The sequence below is a fragment of the Neolamprologus brichardi genome, unplaced genomic scaffold (genome assembly GCF_056152115.1).
Source record: "Neolamprologus brichardi isolate AB-2024 unplaced genomic scaffold, ASM5615211v1 NODE_ptg000031l+_length_7269946_cov_1, whole genome shotgun sequence".
Taxonomy (NCBI): domain Eukaryota; kingdom Metazoa; phylum Chordata; class Actinopteri; order Cichliformes; family Cichlidae; genus Neolamprologus; species Neolamprologus brichardi.
This window is the reverse complement of record NW_028270136.1, coordinates 5,599,859-5,621,121: the sequence shown is the minus strand read 5'-3', so window position 1 is coordinate 5,621,121 and position 21,263 is coordinate 5,599,859. Positions and strand designations below refer to the sequence as shown.

Below are 21,263 nucleotides of genomic sequence, written 5' to 3'. Positions count from 1 at the left end.
ATTGGTAGTAAGGACACCCAGTTACGCTGATAGGAGGTTAGCAAAATTAAAAGAAAATTGGTCTGTAATTTTGTCAAAACAGTGTCTGCGATCACCAACTGGACCCGGAGTGGCATGTTTTGCTGCATGTTCTCCTGAAATTGCTGGCTGTTTGAGTGGTGTCTAAGAAATTATGTGGGCTTTATAGTTAATGGGGAAACCTTTGGGGAAAATGTGGTTTTCCTAGGAGCAACTGCATCCATCCCACTTTGGATAGTCACATTTTGGGAGGTTTAAAAAATTTGGCCAGCTTTCTGTAAATGAGCGCTGCTCCATCTAGTCTTGAGACCAGCCTGTATGCAGCTTCTCTTCTTGTGTTATCCCCCCAAAATCCAATCCCCTTAAAGACTGTGTCTGCACCAGACCACCAAAAATGAAAACCAGCCAAACCAACTAGTAACATACTTAATAATGATGGGTCGTTGACACATTTCTTATCTGTTCACATTCCTACTGCCACAAACAGATACTAGTCTGCCGAGGTCGAAGAACTTTTCTTTCATTTACCAATTGTTTATACACATATGCTTAGGCATTTAATCATTAGTGATTAGTATTCTCTGTCTCTCTTCCACTGCGTGTCTTTTGCCTTGTCTCTAGTGCTTGCTAGTAGATGGTCCTCTGAGTGTTAAAGTTTTCTCTGTCTTCTCTGTATTATTGTAGGCAGTGATGGTCAAGTTACTTGAAAAAAGTAATTAGTAACTAATTACTGATTACTTCTCCAAAAAAGTAATCCCATTACTTTACTGATTACTTATTTTCAAAAGTAATTAGTTACTAAGTTACTTTTTAAAACATGATATACAACCTGAATACGTAATAAAGCAATAGACCTTTCAACCCAATTCTATTTTTTCTGCATAATCCATCATATAAAGTGCAATCAAATGAAAAAGTCTCTTTTTTTAGTTTTAATCTTTTAACTTAATGCCCATTGCATCAAGCAAAAATTTAATTTTATGCAACTGTCTTTGACTTGAAAAAAATTGTTTAACATTTAAACCTATTTCCTGTATATTCCAGCATATTAAATAAAATAATTTTTGTTTTTACACTCACTCTTAGATGCAAGTAAAACACAGCAGAAAATAAATGTTACTGTTGACGTGGTACTGCCCATCACTGCCCATAGTGTCTATGCCCTATACCATAGACACTATGGTATGGTTGCACCTCAATGATATCCTAGTCCTGTCAATTCAATGCAATTAAATTTTAGTTACATAGTGCCAAATCACAACAACAGTTGCGTCAAGGCACTTTAGACTGTGAGGTAAAGATCCTACAAAAATACGTAATAATTTTTCATTAGGATCCTAAAAACCTCAAGCAAGTACCATGCAACCTACTGAGAACCATTCTGAGTTGCTGAATCGCTGACACTGCAACTTTCCTTCCTGGTTGCTGAAAGTGCTTGACTGATCGCCTCTCCATAAAAGCAAATAATTGGGCATCATTACATTCCACAACTTCCTCTGGCAGGGAATCCTCTCCACAAGTCTGATGTTGCTACCTGCATGTGTCTCTGTAGGCACATAATCACGTTCTTCTCGCCAAACAAAACCTTTATCATCTTCTTCCTGTCTTTTTCCCCAAACAATTTTATACCAGGAGATTCTATTTTTAGAAACACTCCCTTTCTTAAATGCAGTCATATGCTGTTTCCCAGGCGTCAGGGGGCATCTCCTGAATAAGCTCCCCAGCCTTCGCCAATGACTTCCATTCAAACAGGAGTCCTGTTTGAGCTTCCTTTAATGGTTGTTAACTTTAAAGTTGATTAAAAGTCAAAAATACAAATCTTACAAGTGTAGATCTTCTTTTACTGTATCCCTTGGATTGAACCTGAGGTCCATAAGTCGTCTCTGATTGTCTGATAGTTTTGTTTTTTTTAGCCAAGGGTGGCAACCCTTGGCTATCCAAGCTATCCAGCAATAATTCAATTCAATTCAATTCAATTTTATTTATATAGCGCCTATTGTCTAAAATCTGACAAAAAACATAAAATCAGAGTAGAAAAAGTTATATTTTTACTGTAACAACCACAAACATGTTTAATGAGTCATATTTCATAACTTTAAATGCAAATATAAATTTTCAATTTTAAAATCATATGCACAAGTTTTGCAAACAACAAAGTTATTTGAAGCCATTTACCTTTTACCCTCTTTTTTAAATAACCATTTCAAACTATTTACATAACAATCAGCTGTTCTGCATTCAACACAAATTATTTGTTCCACTCCAAAAAAATAATTTCTGTCTACTATAAACGAGAACATCACAGCCTGATACCTGCGGGCCTGACAGCATCACTCCTGTTTTCATTCAGCAGTCACCTCATTGTTCTGACACACAACACACACTAACTACACAAGACAACACACTCCAAGAACGTCCCCCTCTTCTTAAACCACCAAATGTCATGTTGCCGTATCATTTTTTGATTGGTCGGCATGTTGCATTTTTCCACCAACACAAACGAGCTGTTTTTTGTTTTGTTTTTGTTTTGTTTTGCTCATAAGCAGAGAGTGCTCGCTGCGCTGTCCGTAGACAGTAAACGTGACGAAACTATTCAGGAAAAAACAGGCGTATATATTGTTTATCATGACTCTGGTTTTACATCAACACAATTTAAAAACTGGCACCTTGTTGCTTTGTCATCTTAAAGTGGTCATGTGATTGGCTTACCACGACTACTTTATTCTTCCTCAGTTAAACAGCGGCACTCATGCGATCGTTTTGCCCCCTTAGCTCCAGGTGTTGTGCCAGAAAGTGATCTCCTGTGATGGCCGTCCACGCGAGCGTGCGCAGCTGCTTAAAGCTGTAGCGCCCAGATAACTTACATAGACAGCTACGTCCGTACAACTGATATAAGATGCGGTAAGCGGAAGACGGCTTCAGCCGTCTGTTTGTTGAAAAATAGCAATGCGACCGCACCGCATTTTCTTCTTAGTAATGGTAACGGCGTTGTAACAATAGAAATAGTAATTAGTTAGATTACTCGTTATTGAAAAAAGTAACGCCGTTATTAACGTCGTTATTCCCATCACTGGTAAGAGGTCACACTGGATTGTAAAATTGTTTTCCACTGCAACACAACACAAATGCCCACTGATTATAAATGCTGCAACAGCAGACTGAGCATTTTTAGGTGTAAAAGAAGGTGCCAGCCAAAAAGTGAAAACAAAAAAAAATTGTAGCCAATTGAAAATCAGTGTGGAGTCCTAATACGCGATAAAACCAGTAAGTTGTAACAGTGAACAGTAACAGGTAAGTATATTTTACCATTAGATTTTCATCTATGCCACCAGTGGGAATGCTGATATTAGAATTGATCTCAAATCACCACTGCACCTGAACACACACTCAAAGATCCATATTTTCAGGAATTCCATAAAACAGTCGGATATAAGAATACAAATAAATAAATAAGGTAATATATTGCATAATTGTTCACTGCACTATTTGGACTGTTTTCTACAATCAATCCACATTTCACATGATAGTGAGTATTTCTGGTAGCAAGCACACTCACAGTGCAGCTGTGGGGCTTTTGGATGTCACAGGTTTAATACCCAAATAATAGTGGTACACACATTATTCAGTACACAGAGAAACACACACATACACACAAGCAAAGAAGTGCTGGTTGCACTTCTGATGCTCAGTCAGACAGCATTGCCAACTCAATTCAGGCTTATTTTTAGGAAGTGAGGTATTTGATCTGTGTCTGGATACTGGAAGTCGAGATCGGCTCCCTGTGTGCATTCTCTGATCCTGAGCCCAATAAGCCGTGGAGAGCTACAACTGACCGAATTCAAAATGCTGTGATTCTCCAAATTTCAGCTACTGCCTACTATGATAAAATATGAAGGTAAATATGTTGCAAAATTTTAGACTGCCAAGTAAAAGAAATCAATTTATCTTAAATGCATGTATTCATTCATATAAACAAAATTTTATATATATATATACAGTGGGGCAAAAAAGTATTTAGTCAGCCACCGATTGTGCAAGTTCCCCCACTTAAAATGATGACAGAGGTCAGTAATTTGCACCAGAGGTACACTTCAACTGTGAGAGACAGAATGTGAAAAAAAAATCCATGAATTCACATGGTAGGATTTGTAAAGAATTTATTCGTAAATCAGGGTGGAAAATAAGTATTTGGTCACCTCAAACAAGGAAAATCCCTGGCTCTCACAGACCTGTAACGTCTTCTGTAAGAAGCTTTTCTGTCCCCCACTCGTTACCTGTATGAATGGCACCTGTTTGACCTCATCATCTGTATAAAAGACACCTGTCCACAGCCTCAACCAGTCAGACTCCAAACTCCGCCATGGCCAAGACCAAAGAGCTTTCGAAGGACACCAGGAAAAGAATTGTAGACCTGCACCAGACTGGGAAGAGTGAATCTACAATAGGCAAGCAGCTTGGTGTGAAAAAAATCAACTGTGGGAGCAATCATCAGAAAATGGAAGACATACAAGACCACTGATAATCTCCCTCGATCTGGGGCTCCACGCAAGATCTCATCCCGTGGGGTCAAAATGATCATGAGAACGGTGAGCAAAGATCCCAGAACCACACGGGGGGACCTGGTGAATGACCTGCAGAGAGCTGGGACCAAAGTAACAAAGGTCACCATCAGTAACACACTACAACGGCAGGGAATCAAATCCCGCAGTGCCAGACGTGTTCCGCTGCTGAAGCCAGTGCATGTCCAGGCCCGTCTGAAGTTTGCCAGAGAGCACATGGATGATACAGCAGAGGATTGGGAGAATGTCATGTGGTCAGATGAAACCAAAGTAGAACTTTTTGGTATAAACTCAACTCGTCGTGTTTGGAGGAAGAAGAATACTGAGTTGCATCCCAAGAACACCATACCTACTGTGAAGCATGGGGGTGGAAACATCATGCTATGGGGCTGTTTTTCTGCCAAGGGGACAGGACGACTGATCCGTGTTAAGGACAGAATGAATGGGGCCAAGTATCGTGAGATTTTGAGCCAAAACCTCCTTCCATCAGTGAGAACTTTGAAGATGAAACGAGGCTGGGTCTTCCAACATGACAATGATCCAAAACACACCGCCCGGGCAACAAAGGAGTGGCTCCGTAAGAAGCATTTGAAAGTCCTGGAGTGGCCTAGCCAGTCTCCAGACCTCAACCCCATAGAAAATCTGTGGCGGGAGTTGAAAGTCCGTGTTGCTCGGCGACAGCCCCAAAACATCACTGCTCTTGAGAAGATCTGCATGGAGGAATGGGCCAAAATACCAGCTACTGTGTGTGCAAACCTGGTAAAGACCTATAGTAAACGTTTGACCTCTGTTATTGCCAACAAAGGTTATGTTACAAAGTATTGAGTTGTATTTTTGTTATTGACCAAATACTTATTTTCCACCCTGATTTACGAATAAATTCTTTACAAATCCTACCATGTGAATTCATGGATTTTTTTTCCACATTCTGTCTCTCACAGTTGAAGTGTACCTCTGGTGCAAATTACTGACCTCTGTCATCATTTTAAGTGGGGGAACTTGCACAATCGGTGGCTGACTAAATACTTTTTTGCCCCACTGTATATATAATATCTGGTTTGCAAAGATTACTATGGTCCTGGGGATGTTTGGACCTAAGAGTAGAGTGGTGGACTGGGAACTTTGAGCGTTCATATAAATATAACATGTTTTATGTATCTACTTTTGGAGGATGAAATACTCCCTCTGAAATATCAGCAAGCCTTCATGTAGTGTTTGAAAACTACAGAGCGTTAATAGTGGCAGCAAAACAAAACTGAGCTGTCACTGATGTCAGGATGCTGAACCTCAGCCCAACTTTATCAATGAGCAGCAGCAGAAAACTAAAATCTTTTCTCTCATCCTTGTGGTTTCCTTAGATATGTAGCATCACACTCTGGTCAGCAAACTTTAGTGCAGACGAGTGAATGTTCAAACAGTAACAGGATGTACCATTTGGATTTACTGCATGTATAACCTTCAGAAACTAGTCTTGATCTCTCCTCTGTGTCCAGGCCACAGTTGGACTCATCCGGAATCTCGCACTGTGCCCAGCTAATCAGGCATCACTGAGAGAGGCAGGTGCAATTCCACGACTGGTGAACCTGCTGCTCAAAGCTCACCAGGATACACAAAGACATGCCTCCTCTACACAGCACACATACCAGGTATGGAGAGCGCACACACACACACACACACACACACATGGAAATTCAGCCACCAATCTTCACATAAGTAAGGAAATGAGGGTAGGTAGAAAGAAAATAACAGGAATGCATTGACAGGTTTCATCTGTGATGCGGGTTTGGAATTTAGACATGCATAAGTAGTACAAGTACAAAGACACATTCGCTGTGTGTGCACTAACAAAGCAGAGTATAACACGTGAAATGAAGCAGAAATGTTGAACCTGGAGTGAGCCGCTCTCTTTGGTATCATTTAGTACTGTAGCACCCACTACTGGTGCACAAACATTGAATCTCAGCAAGTTATTTAATGTTTGTTGCTCACAGGTGAGCTGTGACATTGATTTAATAATCGAAGCTAAGTTTAGATTTCAGGTTTTTTGGAGCCTAGACTTCTGCAGTTGATGGTGACAGTTTATTCTAAACATATATAAGGACTAGATAGTTCATCTTCAGTTTTTCATATTAATCTTTGTTTTATTCCATTAGGTTTATAATTTGTGACTTTTTTGTCAGTGAAAGTTATAAAAGCTGTTTTATCATTATAATAATATTAACAATAATAATAATACATTTTATTTATAGGTGCCTTTAACCCTTTAAAACCGGTCGGAGTGGGCACGCTCCGTTTTGCGTAACTACTTTTAAATCCTTGTAGCTCTGCAACCACGTGAGCTAGCGCAATAATTTTTTTTGCATATGAAACCAGAGGAGTTGTACTTACATCTTATGCCATCAGCTTGTCCTCGGTCACAGTTTCCTTCCACATATAGCTTTGCAAAAACTGCATAAAAAGCACTTGCAGTAACAAAAACATAATATTCCAGAAACACGCTTTGCCGATCCGATCAGCTGTTCATAACACTTCCTACGTCCATCAGCGCGAACTATCGCATGTCCTCCATGTCCTGCCCGGAACCGGAAGTGACGTCATTTCCCCGGAAATGTAGTTTTTTACCATCAGGGCCTCATGAGCCTATACTGGTGTTTTTAAAAGTTATGTTTGACTTTATGACTTTCTGTGTGGTTTCTGGGATGCTTAGGACTCATATTGCACTGCTGGAAATAGTTTATTTTGATGCATATGCTGCTTTTTTGCAAATTTGCATTATAATATTTATTTTCGTTTTTCCTGCAGTATATAAAAATTGGTGTATTTCAAAAATAAAACTATGAAGACACTCAAAATAAATTTCCTGTGGTGGGAAACTATTTTGTGCAACTTTTTTGTATTTACAGTTTTGAGGGATAAGCCTCTTAAATTTCTCTAACTAGAAATATATGTTAAAAAACAAAAACGAGTTTCAATTTTTTTGTAGTTTATTGCACTTTTTTGCAATTTATGTTTTTTCTATGCACTTAATGCAGACATATTATTAAAATTTAGGCTATAATGGTTGTATTGATGTATAGCAACTTGAAATGCTCCCAAAAATGGCTCCACAGCATGTAAACATATAATATAAGCTCTGGTGGACTTGGTTCTATGGTAGGTCTTAAAGGGTTAAAGACCCTCAAGGTCACATCGCATTAGTACAAAAAAATAAAAAAAAATGAGGTATATGAAAAAGAAAAAACAAGTACGAAAGTATAAAAGCTAAAAAAGGTAATAAAAAATTGACTAAAACGGAATCATGATGAAGGTGATGATGCAATTTTGAATGGATGGGTTTTGAGATGTGATTTAAAAGTAGAGAGAGAGTTTGCAGTCCGGGGATCTGGAGGAAGTGCATCCAAAATCTTGGGGGAGAACAGCTAAAGGCTCTGAGTCCCATGGAAGTCAGGTGAGCAGGTGGAAGAGACAGAAGGGAAGCTGAAGAAGAGCGGAGTGTACGAGGGTAGCTTTAAGTTGGTGAAGTTCAGATGAAAACTATGGGGCAGAGAGAGAAGGAAACAGTTCTTCTCTCTTTCTAAAGTAAATGTGCAGTTTTGCTTATTTTTGTACAGTGGGAGACTAACGCTGAATAAAACTACAACAGTATATTGGTGTTTGAAGTCAACTATTTGATCATGAACAGTGACATTGACTGACACTTGGCTGGGAATCCTTGGCATCACATTTTACAGTATTTATGTTGCTTTTCTAAACCTAACCAAGCACCTACTAACAATGATATGTCAAAAAATAAAATAAAACAAAAGTTCTAATGATAATTCTTCTACTGTATTTAAAGGTTCCTCTGCTTTGTTTCTTTGCTTGATGGTTGTATGCCTGACTTTCTTCACTTTTCCTGGTTTCAGGATGGCGTTCGCATGGAGGAAATAGTCGAGGGCTGCACAGGAGCGCTTCATATTTTGGCCAGAGACCCTATAAACAGAGGAGAGATTGCCAGCATGCAGACCATACCACTGTTTGTACAGGTACATTCACATGCATGCATATTCAATTCAATGTTATTTATAAACTGCCAAATGGTGGTGGCTGTAGCTCAGGTGGTAGAGCAGGTCAGATGGTTCGATACTAACCCCATGTTGCTCTCCGATGCATTCATCGGAGTGTGAATGTGTGTGAATGTTAGGCAGTAAGCAATAAACAGTTTTAAAAAGTGCTTGTGTGAATGGACGTGATTGGGTGAATGAGTTAGTTGTATAAAGCACTTTGAGTGCTCAGATAGAGTAGGAAAGCGCTATATAAGAACCAGACCATTTACCAAATCACAACAATAGTCACATCAAGGCGGACATGTCATTAAGATCACAGGCTCCTACAGAAACTGCTGACTTTCTTGCTAAAAACATTTGGTTCCCATACCACTAAATATACACTGTGGAGTTTAAAGCCAGTGGGATTCCATATATTTCCATCCTAAATATAAATGTCCAGTTAAAGTTGTAGATTTGAACATCAGTTTTTCTGTGACAGACTGATGTTTCTAGACAAAGTATTTCAACTTCATCTTTCATGAATATTAAATGACTAAATGCAAAAGATTATACGAGTACCTAAAACTACTCGATAAAACAGAGATAGTGTGAGTCCTGCTCAGAGCCCTCATAGCTGAGTTCTTCGTCTTGAATACCTCTAGGATGATAATGTCGTTACAAAAATTAAATTGAACATGTGTAACTGTGGTGCATAGACCACAGTGGGTAGGGCCATCCACATGCCCTTGCTGGCTGTGATGTGCAGCCATCTGTCCCTCCTTTTTATTACACTATAGTCGTTACATTTCATGACACATAACCATACACAGAGGACCTTTGGGGGCAGGTTTGTTACCCAGTGGTTGATGGGCGGAGCTGCCAGGGCAGTCCTAATCACGTCTTCACTGGTGTCTGCCTCTCAATTTTACATGCACCTTAGACACGGAGGGTTTGGGGGGAGACGTGTAGATGAGCACTCTTGACTGGGGTCTCATGGTTGTGTCAGTTTTAATAGCTCTCGAGTTATACTATAAGTCAGACTCACTATTTACAGCTCATATACTCACGTACACCAACACATGCACCCAAGAGGCCACTTTAATTAGCAGGCTGGTAATTGGAATGGCTGCTCCAGTCCACGTGACACATATCCTTGAAGGGCACAAATTTAAGGGAGATTTTCCTATTAAATAACCTAAAAGATCACTGACTGTTCCTTTAAAACAGACACATGTGTCAGAAAAATAATACTCAAGTACAGTACAGATACTTAAAAATTATACTTCATTACAAAATATTTGTACTTAGTTGCTTCTCACCTCTGAAACTCACACAGGGAAAACATGCAACCCAAAAAAGAAGCTAGCCAGTAGATTCAAACTCAGAACCTTTGTTTTGTGATCCAACAGTAACCACAACACCACTGTCTGTGTCAAAAACACTCTAGTCGGGCAAACAGAACTTGCTGGCATGGCAAACATGAATTAAGTGCATCTTGCCTTCTTTGTGATTTAGTAAGACTTGCCAAAAACACACGAAGTATACTCAGTAAGGAAAACACCTCTGACGGCGATCGTTTCCTGCTCTGTGCTTAACACAAAAAAGCCAACTTTAAAAATTCTGACAATTCTGATCGGATTCTCACGACACTGGCATCAGTGTGTAAGTGGACTCTTACTTATATAGAGCTTTTCTAATGTAACTTAGCACTAAAATGATTTTTTACTACAAGCCTCAATCACCTATACAAAGCATCTGCACTGATTTAGGTACTAATGTTTTTGGTAATAAGGATAGCCAAAAAAGTAATGTGTGTTTATGTATCCATGTGTCTGTGTGTGTCTGTCCAGCTGCTGTATTCGTACGTGGAGAATGTGAAAAGAGTGTCTGCAGGAGTACTGTGTGAGCTAGCCCTGGACAAACACTCTGCAGAGCTCATAGATGCAGAAGGAGCATCAGCACCACTCATGGAGCTGCTGCACTCAAACAACGAGGGGATTGGTAGGTTCTGAAAATTTAGCAGGAGAAAAACTTGTTGCTTGAAACAACAAAATTCATCCGACACCTAAAACGTTATGTTCAATTTTTATTTCAACTATGGCTTTTTATTCTTTTGTAAGTTAAGAAAAAAGAAGTTCAAGGCTTTTTGGTAGTAAAACGATGAAAGTCGGGAAAACCTGTCAGTGTATCATGAGTGCTATTTGCTGGATTTAATAATGGGGGAAACTGGAAATGTAGCTTATGAGTCATTTAGTAGGCCATGCCAATTGTGCCCGTTAAAATACCTCAGATGTATCTGTAGCTCCCTCCCACCACTTTGACTCTTTTGGACTTACCTTCCACATCTGCTACAGATATTCCTCCAGCCCCTTGTTCTTCTGGATTATTTCATGCTCCTTAAAAAATAATAAAAAAGGAAAAGAAAGAAAAGAAAAGGTAAAGTGGAATTGTAAATGAGGCAGCATGGTGGTGCTGGTTAGCACTGTTGCCTCACATCAAGAATGTTCTGCTGAATGGATGCAAAGACAGGAACGTTGATGCAGACGAAATGGGTGGATTTGTAAAGGGAAAGAACAGCAGACATACAGGATAACTACAAATACCTGGGTCTCCCACTGTCATGCGGTGGCTGTGTGAAGGCAAGAGAGGACCCAAATGCACGGCACACACATGGGGATGAACTCAAAGGCAGGTCTTTATTAACAGGAACATAAGAAGTCATACAAAACTATACTGGGAGAAACTAAAGCTGAGGCACTGGGAAGACACGGGAAACGCACACAACCTAGAGGGACGACGCAACACGGAACAAAGGGACACTCTGACATAAATACACAGAAGGTAACGAGGGAAGTGGGAACACAGCTGAGGACAATTACTCATGACCGAGCGGGGAGGACACGAAACTGAAAATACTGACACCAAGATGTGGACCTTAAACACAACACAGTACACAGAGATGAGCACAGAGAGAGAGGCAGAGAACAAGGATGAATATGAGGGGATGAGGAGAACACAGAACACAAAGGACGGGAACACGGTACCAGAACAAACACCACAATAAAAGCATGGACACAGGGGGAGTCCAAATACCAAACCAAACAATCCAATGGACATAAGGAACAAAATACAAAACCACAGGAAAACTGAGAACACTGGGTCAAAATGACCCAGGACCATGACACCCACAGGCCTATATGAACTATGATAACAATGTGCAAATCTCAGCAACAGCCACATGGCTCCAGAAGATGAGGCAGGTTTTGAGAACCCAGATAAATGCTATGAATAAAATCCAAGCCATGACCCTACTAGTCATCACATACTCAGCAGGAATAATTAGATGGCCACAGCAGGATATAAACACCACTGATGTCAAGACAAAAAACTCCTCACAGTGCATTGAGGTCTCCACCCAAAGTCCAGCACCTCGAGCCATGAGGATGAGTGAACGTCAGAGCCAGGATGAGTCCAGGATGAAACATTTAGAGTCCACGAATCTGCTCCAAAAATGCCTCAGGCAGCTGAAAACAGAAGGTGAGGAGGAGCAGCAGTTATGGACAGCCAAGCACCTACATGCTATGGGTCATTGACAGAGTAGCAGACATCAAGAAATCCTACCAGCGGTTATTAAAGCCTGAACTAAAAGCAGAAAGGTTCCGATCATGGCAGCACAAGAACAGGTCATAAGCATCACAGAGTTGGAGTCTAACACACCTGTTAGGACCCAGGCTGTGCATAGCTGCCCTGGAGGCTATCCAACTAATGGTAGCATGATGTAACACTCGAGCTGGGACCTTATACACTGAGAAGCACAACCAAATGTCTGGGGTCGTATATAGGAACACTTGTGCAGCATATGGACAAGAACACACCAAGATACTACCAATGGTTGCTGAGATGAACAGGATTAAGGTCCTGTGGGATTGCAAGTTCAGACAAAAAAGCAGCTGTAGGCCAATGAACTAGACCAGGAGCAGAAACCACAGTTGTGATAGATGTGGCAATCCTACCCAACAACAACTGGACTAGTTCTGGTGAATGGACTGGTTCTTATGCAGTGCTGTTCTACTCTACCTGAGCACTCAAAGCACTTTATTCAACTATTCATACAAAACTTTTATACATTCCTAAGTGCTTTCCATCTAACATTCACACACATGCAGACTGGAACAGTCATCATTAAACACTAAACGTCCACTAAACATTACACCAACTACCACGAAATCCAAAAGTGCTGCTGAAGGAATATCTGTAGCAGATGTGGAAGTCCAAAGTGGTCCCAGTGGTCGACTTGAAGAGTGGCTCCAGCAGATTTAAGGAACAAGATTGGAGGTCTGTATCCAAAAGAGTGGAGTCAAGATATTGTGCAGAGCTCTCAACAGGTCCCATCCAGAGGTTTAGGAACACACACACACAGTCCATCATGGATATGCATACACACTTCTGTAACACAGAAGCTTCCTTACACTCAAAATATGTTCATTCGTGAAAGGACTTGATAATTAATTCTGTTTGTAAATACCTGATGTTGCCATCTCCCTGCAGCTACCTATGCCGCAGCAGTGTTGTTCCGCATTTCGGAAGACAAGAGTTCCGACTACAGGAAGAGAGTGTCAGTGGAGCTTACACATTCGCTGTTCAAGCATGACCCGGCTGCCTGGGAAATGGTAAAATACCTATGTTTGTGGATGTCTGTGTGCTTTTGCGTGCAGAGGTGTTGGCACAAAAGCCATACCCACTCTTAAAGAGTGTTAACCTCATTTTGGTTTGTCTTAATCATCTGCGGAGTAACTCCCAACCTGCTCTTTCTTTGCAAATAAGGCAGATAATTACTAGTTGACTTGACAGATTCAGAAACTTAGCATGCCTGTCTCCTTTTAGATCTACTAATATTATTTACTTGCTGTGGTATAACTGGAAGTCATCAGATTTTATTATTAATTTTATTATTTGAGTGTGGCCTAAGGTTTATACTGTTAAAGACTAATTATGTGATAATACATCTCAGGCCATATTATGCAGTGATTCCTCTAGGGGATGTAATGTATTACATTTAAATAATAGGTAATGTTTTACTTTATTCGAGTAAAATGTATTATTGTATTTATGTCTAACAATGTCTTCACAGGCACATACTGCAGTTCCTTTGGAGCCTACGTATCTTCCAGATGGTAAGTACTTTGATACACAAGGAAACTGTGTTTCAGAGCACATTGTGTTTTCCAAAACTTCAAAATAGGATTTTGTATCTTACCCTGTTTGTTTACTTTTTGTGATAAAATATCAATTGGTGTGAACTGAGATGCAAGCTCTTGTTCTATTAAAATCCAATCTATATCGGTTTCCCTGCCCAATGGTTGCCTAATCAAGCCATTTCAATTCAATTCAATTCAACTTTATTTATATAGCGCCAAATCACAACTGTCGGCTGCCCCGGGCTGCTGTGGGCCCCGGTCCAGATGAGCCTGGGCCCCATAGCCTTGATGGATTCCAGGGCACGGGGGTGCCTGCTGGGGTCAGCGGGGAAGCTATCAAAAGCCTTCTGTGCATCTAAAGATATAGCCAATACAGGATTTGTGTTTTTTCGTTTTAGCCACAGCAGGAGTAGTAATCTCCTCATATCATCCTTATATTATATTCTTGACAAACCCTACTTGATCTTTATGAATATTTTGTGGTAGTACAACCTCCAGCCTTGTTGCTAATACTTTGGATAGAATTGTGCAATCCACATTGGTTAAACCGATCACTCTGTAAATACCTGGATCAGTTAAATCGCCTTTGGAGTGATATTACTGCCTAAATACAACTTACAGGAAGCAGTCCATATCCAAAAGCTTCATGTTATACTTAAGTAAAAATTAACATAGCAAATCTATAAATTTGTGATAAAACTGCTGAGAAGCTGAGCTGAGATTCCCGGTGTCCTTCTGGTTTTCACTGCATGGATAGCTTCCTTTACACCTGTCTCTGTTAGGGGGATTTCCCCCCTGTGACATTTGTGGTATTGTCATTTTATCAAAGAATGTGTTCAGCAGGTCCATACTTACTTTGTTATGGTAAATGGACTGATTCTTATATAGCGCTTTTCTACTCTCCCGGAGCACTCAAAGCGCTCTATACAACATGCCACATTCACCCAGTCACACCCATTCTCACAAGCACTTTATCTGTACTTAGTGCTTTTTCTAACTACATTCACACACATTCATACTCCGATGGACGCATCGGAGAGCAACTTGGGGTTAGTATCTTGCCCAAGGATACTTGGCATGCAGACTGGAGGAGCCTGGGATCGAACCTCCAACCTTCCGATCAGTAGGTGACCTGCTCTACCTCCTGAGCTACAGCCACCCCTCAAGTTATCAGACGTGAAGTCTTGATAAAATATTTTAAAAAATCATGTTGATCTCCAAAGAGGATATAACTAATTTATCATCCTTTTCATTGCCGTAACAACATTCTGGTTGTCTATTTGCTTAAGTTGTCTGGCTAATAGTCTGCCTGTCTTCTCACCATTCTCATACAAATTTGTTTTAAGATGAAAGATTGCATGCTCCGCATTTTTGTTATAGATTTCATGAAGGTTACACTTAACCAACAAATCTCTTTAAATTTATTATCATCAAATTTTCCTGCTAATTGTCTTTCCATTTGCCTATCTTTTCCTCCAAAATGTGTATCTTTTGCTTATTTTCTTTATTTTTCTTAGCGCTATAACACTTTCCACTAATAAATACCTTCAGTGGCCGACCTGTCCGTAGATCCAACATTCACCTCTGTTTCTCTCAAATGTGCTGTAGTCACACCACCACTCAAAAGAAAGCACATAGATCACAGGAGCCAATAATGTGACTTCAATACTGGGGGAATATGGTCAAATTTGTGCATACAAGAACTCTGACTGCTACGTATTGAATGAACATCAGGATTTGGATAATCCTGCAAACAGACCTGCTTGATATGAAGACATGGACCAATATCTTATAGTCAGTTTGAGACAAGAATTTTCCGACACTTCAAATGCTTCAGGAGCTGTCACTACCTGACAAGTTTAACTGTCTTCAGAACATTGCAGAGGCCTTATTGACAGTATTTGGCTCTACATGTCTGTGTGAGCAGATTTTCTCTCACATGAGTCCTCAGGTCTGAATGCTGGACACTGGGAGACCAGAGATCACATTAACATGTGTGTCTCTGTATTAACAAACATGCCATATTGGCCCAGTTTATTTCTCATCATTGTTGTGAGGAGACCATAAACAGCATTTGTATTTTCTGTTGTACAGTTCATTTGCTGTTATGGATAAAAAGTATTTTTTTTGTTTCAAAATAGCTGATAACTATTCGCTGATAGCTGCCAACATCTGTGAACAAATATGATTCTATAAAGTTGTTCTATATAGTGTGTAACTGTTCATATAGAGCGTTATTACATTTATTGCTAATGCAATCATATGGCACACTGACTTCTGAGGAAATTTTAGATGCACTTATTAAATCCAGTTCTTTGTATTCTTCACGGCAAAGAAAGACACGGCTCAAAGTGGTCAAAGCTCAAAAAATGATCTTTATTTTACATTCCCGGGAGACCTGAACACACGAACACACAAGCTCAGGTCTGAAAGCAGCAGTGCCAGCCTGGTTATATATTTCCGCTGCACGTCACACACATTTTAAGTTTTGATCAAAACACTCTGCTTACTTTCACTTTCTGTCTGCACCTCATATGCTCTGCAAAAGCATGCAGTTTCCTGTCAGCCTGCGACCTAGTTTACACTCAAAGTTGGCCCTCTCTTATTAAAATACATAAAACAATATAATCAAATAAGCACTAAGAATATATATTTAAATTCCAACACACTCATCATCAGAAAGGTTGCCTACCCCCGGTCTATATACTTCCCTCTGTCATACAATCTGATACAATGAAACTGTAACAGTATGTATCCATGTTTGTGTGGGGATGGCATTTAAATTTTCATAACAAATTTAAAATTAAGAGCCATAATGGAGGTGAACTGAAGGTTTTGATTTGATAGTGCTGACAGAAGATCCTCATTGTAACACTAGGAGCAGTGTTTTTAATTTTGAAGAGTAAAAATACAAACCAGTCACTCAGGTTATGTCTGTCTCTGCATCTCAGAGTTAGATGGCTCTTACCCCCCATATGGCTATGCTGATCTGCCACTGGACACCCTGCCGCTAGACCCCGACCTCCATGAGCCCTACATTCCTGACATGACTTATGATCCAAGACAGACCTACCCTGAGCCACTCTAACAGGTAATCATACCGATGATGTTTACTTTCTGTCCAGGTTAAAGTGTTATTGTGAATGCACACACAGTTGCTAGTGGTCAGACCGAATATATAGCCATATAAGAAGCTCACTGTAAATGAGAAGAAGGTTATGCCCAGTATGTGTTCACCCACTGGTTTCTGGATTTTGTATTTTGAGACCTCAGTGTTATCACGTTAGACTGCCGTGTTGTTGTTGTTTTAACCAGAAATTAGCTGATAACTTCCATAACTAACATCCATAAATTGTACAACCCAAATGAACCCAAATGCAGACACAGGAAGGCAGGTGGAAGTTAACAAAAGGCTAGCCCTTTATTCAGCTGATGCAGAAAGCCATAGGCCAACAGGATTATAAGGACAAAACGAACTCAACTAACTCTTGGCAAGGAACCACACGGAAACTAAGACCAGGGAACTGAACAGTATGCACTTACCAAGGGGAGACTAAGATATATTGCAGTATTTAAAAAAAATCCCCTCTGACCCCTGCAGGGTACCCTTTATCCTTCAAGCTTGTGTTGTCTACCAGAGGCCTTGGAGCTTGAAGGTCCTGTGCAGTATCTTTGCTGTGCCAGGATGTTGATCAGGATCAGATGTTGCTCCTGGGTTCTGCCGGAGCCACTCACCTCCACATCTTCTTGAGTACTTCTCTGAGCCCTTAGTTCTTCTCAGTGAGAGCAGTTTTTCTTCTGAATGTTGGAACACTGAGCTACTGGTTGTTTTGCAATCAATCTGGATACTGGGTAGCGAAGAATCCATAGGTCCCTCATCCTATTTATGTAACCCTTCCGCTGGGGTTACTTGCATAGTAGCATTCCAACAATTCCAAAAGCGCCCTATTTTAATCTCTTGCCCACCTGTGCCTTCTTGTTCCAGTAGCCCACTGCTCATCAGTGTGTTTTAACAACCCCAAACACACCTCCAAAAAGACCAGTGCCTTGCTAAATAAAGTAACTTGCCAAGCATGTCTACAGACTTCAACCCTACTGAGCATCTGTGGGGCATCCTCAAATGGAAGGTGCAGGAGCGCAAGGTCTCTAACATCCACCAGCTCCATGACGTCATCAAGGAGGAGTGGAAGAGGACTCCAGTGGAACCCTGTGATGCTCTAGTGAACTCCATGGCCAACAGAGTTGAGGCAGAGTTGGAAAATAATGGCTGACACACAAAATTGACACTCTGGGCACAAGTTAGGCGTGGACTCACTTTTGTTGCCAGCAGTTTAGACATTAATGACTGTATGCTGAGTTATTTTGAGGTGACAGCAAATTTACACTGTTATACAAGCTGTACAATGACTACTTTACATTGTATTAAAGTGTCATATCTTCAGTGTTGTCCCATAAAAAGATATAATAAAATATTTACCAAAATGTGAGGTAGTGTATATACGTTAGGATATCATATATGGAAATCTAAATATCACATTATAGTTTGCATCAATATATCCAATATATTGTGTCACATTTAACCTCTGATCTCACTTTTACACTTCACATGTGCCATTTTTCAAATTGGCACAAGGTAACTAAATGAATATATACAAAATACAATAGTATCACCTTAAAATTACATACTGCCCATGAGGTGAGCTGCACTGCTGGAGGTTTGCACTCCTAGTACTTCTCATTACTGTACTTTTTACTGTATTATGATAATACAGATAATATAGTTTTTGTAATAATAACACTCAGTTTATCATTCTTGAACATTTGCTCTTTTGTGTTGCAGAAAAAAACACGCTGACAGAAAAAGAGAGCACTAATAAATCACAGGAAGAAAGCCTGAGCGTTGGATGGAAGATTGGAGGAATCAACCTTTTCCAGCACGGGAAAAAATCCCATTTGGAAATCAAGAACTATTGAAATTGGTTGGTTATCTAAACAATGTTTATTGTTGTTGTAAATGAAATAAATCTAACTTTATTATAATGTTTTACTGTTGGGGGAACATGGAGGATATCTGATGTTTTCAGGCATTGTTACTTGGGTAACTTTTTGAAGCTATTAGATAGGTCAAAGTGCTTTACAATGACAGTTGAGACATGTGAGACAACCTCAGCTGAGAATCCTTACCAAATGTTTTCATCTGCAAAGATCTAGAAACAAGTCAGAAAACTTTAATCGGTTGAACTTTATCACATGAGTGCTAAAACGTGATGCAATGTCTGACAGCTCATTGCTTTAGATTTCTCTCCCCATGTGTATTGCATAAGAAAAATATATGTTCCATTCGCCTGTTAAAAATAAAAAAACAACATGCTGCTAGGGTAAGGGTTAGGTTCTATGCTTGTATAGTGAATATGCATTCGGACATCCAAACTAAAATCATATCACAGATGAAGTGTTGGTCAAAAATTCATATGCAGTGGAGATAAAGTCCGGTTATTGGAAGTTTGCTAGTTTACGTCTTAAATCTAACTTGACCCTAACCATACCATACATGGTTCACTGGTGAAACTGCAGGTGGTTCAAATTTATACTTAACTCTGACCCAGAATACTGATTCAACAGCATTACTCATCATGAAAAATTTGAGGTCTTGTGAATACCAAACATTTAATAGAAAACATTTTCCTCCTTATTGGCGGTATTGCTGCCAAATGCTACCCGTGTGTCCTCGCCTTAAGCTGCTGTCCAGTAGATGTCTCCTGCGTGTATTTGAACAGTGCACATGTCCAAGGGTGTCCATGTGTGGTTGTTGCATGGTAATATATTGTGTACTCATTGAAACAGTCCTCACCTTTACAAACAGTGATTTGAAAAACAAACAACACATACACATCTGGGTTTAACAAACAATTTTGAGCACGCCAACCATTTGCAAAACTTGTGAATGACAAAACCAACCATGGTCCGAGCTTTACTTTCAGTAAGAAGATACTCTTGTCAGGTATCTACAGGAAGTTAATTGCAAATTCCCTCCACTTCAGTGTCAGACACTTTTACACATTACCTTTGTAGCAAGGGGCGTGTCCAATATTTCAGTATTTTCAATATGAAACTTGTCTAACTGTATGTCTTTGGAAATGGCGACAGGTGGTGGTGGTGTTGCAGAGTGTAATCATACAGTTGCAGGCAGAATTTTACATCTTCATCATTTTTGGCTTGATTTCTTTGAACTGTTTTTCTTTTCAAGGTTGGAATGAATTGTAAATGTTTCTTTCCAAGCTCCTTAGACCATGAATTGTAAAGCATAAATCTTTAATGACTTTAAAGAAGAATTGGATGAGCAGGTTTGAACTTATTTTTTTATTTTCTCTAATCCACAACAGGGTTAAAGGTACACAAGCAGGGCAAAAAATATACATACATTTGCTTAAATCTTTTAATAATTTGGTAGTTTCTTATTGCCCATATAAAACGATTTTTTTGACACTGAACTGACCAGTACTCAGAAAAATGGGAGCTCAGTAACTACCTTAGAAAGAGAATTGTAGATTTACATAAAACATGTACATGTAACTGGAAAGGTTTCTGACGTGTCATCACTTTGCCATGGTCTTGAAAATTACCCAAAGCGTCACCGTTGGATCACACAAAATTGTTCAGACGTTCAGAAATAACTCAGGAACCACCAAAGCTGAAGCCTGCCATGAACAGGGAACTATTGGAATACCAATGCCACTTTCCATAGTAAGCTAGCTTTACATTGCTATGGACAGAGAATGCTGACCAAGACCGCTGCTCCAAAATCAGCACCTTCAAGCTCAACTGAAATTTGAAGCAGCCTACATGGACAGACCGAATGCATCTGATCATAAAAGTTATGATCAGATGAGATGCAGACTGAGCTTTTTGGCTGCAATGATAAGTGGTAGAGTTCTGTTCAAAAATTTGCATACACTAATTATAGGAATGGAGGTGATGGTAATTTGAGGTTTTAAATTACATCTTTGAACTACCCTTTTTGTAAAGTGGAATGATTGTTCAACATCTTTAATGAGTTCAAAAAGCAGGAAAAGTTTGAATTTATTTTTGATTATTCTTTAATCCACATAGTAAACAGTTAGGTCCAGTTTTGACAGAGATGAATTTTACATGAAACAACTCAGATGCAGGTGCAGACTTTCAGCTTTAATTTAGTGGGTTGAACAAAAACATTGTGTAAAAATGTCAGGAACTAAAACATTTTTAACACAATCCCTTCATTTCAGGAATCAAAAGTAATTGGACAAACTAAATAACTGAAAAAAAACTCTTCATTTCTGACACTTGGATGAAACCCCTGTTTTGGCAATGACAGCCTGAAGTCTATGTTAGACTTTGATATGAATACTCCTCCTGGAAAGTGTTGGTTGGCTGTTTTGAAGGAATTTCTCGTCACTGTGGAAACCATTCTGCAATCATCC

The 21,263-nt window shown here is 39.7% G+C and overlaps 1 protein-coding gene across 1 annotated transcript in view; it reads left to right on the top strand.

Annotated features, from left to right (window-relative positions):
* The window catches only part of jupb (junction plakoglobin b), a 95,372-nt gene extending 76,193 nt beyond the window's left edge, over positions 1-19,179 (top strand). The window contains exons 12-18 of the mRNA XM_087837229.1: positions 6,071-6,223; positions 8,483-8,602; positions 10,456-10,606; positions 13,154-13,275; positions 13,737-13,779; positions 16,755-16,894; positions 18,644-19,179. Of these exons, the coding sequence (XP_087693355.1) occupies positions 6,071-6,223; positions 8,483-8,602; positions 10,456-10,606; positions 13,154-13,275; positions 13,737-13,779; positions 16,755-16,891 (726 nt within the window). The 3' untranslated portion in view covers positions 16,892-16,894; positions 18,644-19,179. The remainder of the gene's footprint in view (positions 1-6,070; positions 6,224-8,482; positions 8,603-10,455; positions 10,607-13,153; positions 13,276-13,736; positions 13,780-16,754; positions 16,895-18,643) is intronic.
* Positions 19,180-21,263: the final 2,084 nt, after the last annotated feature.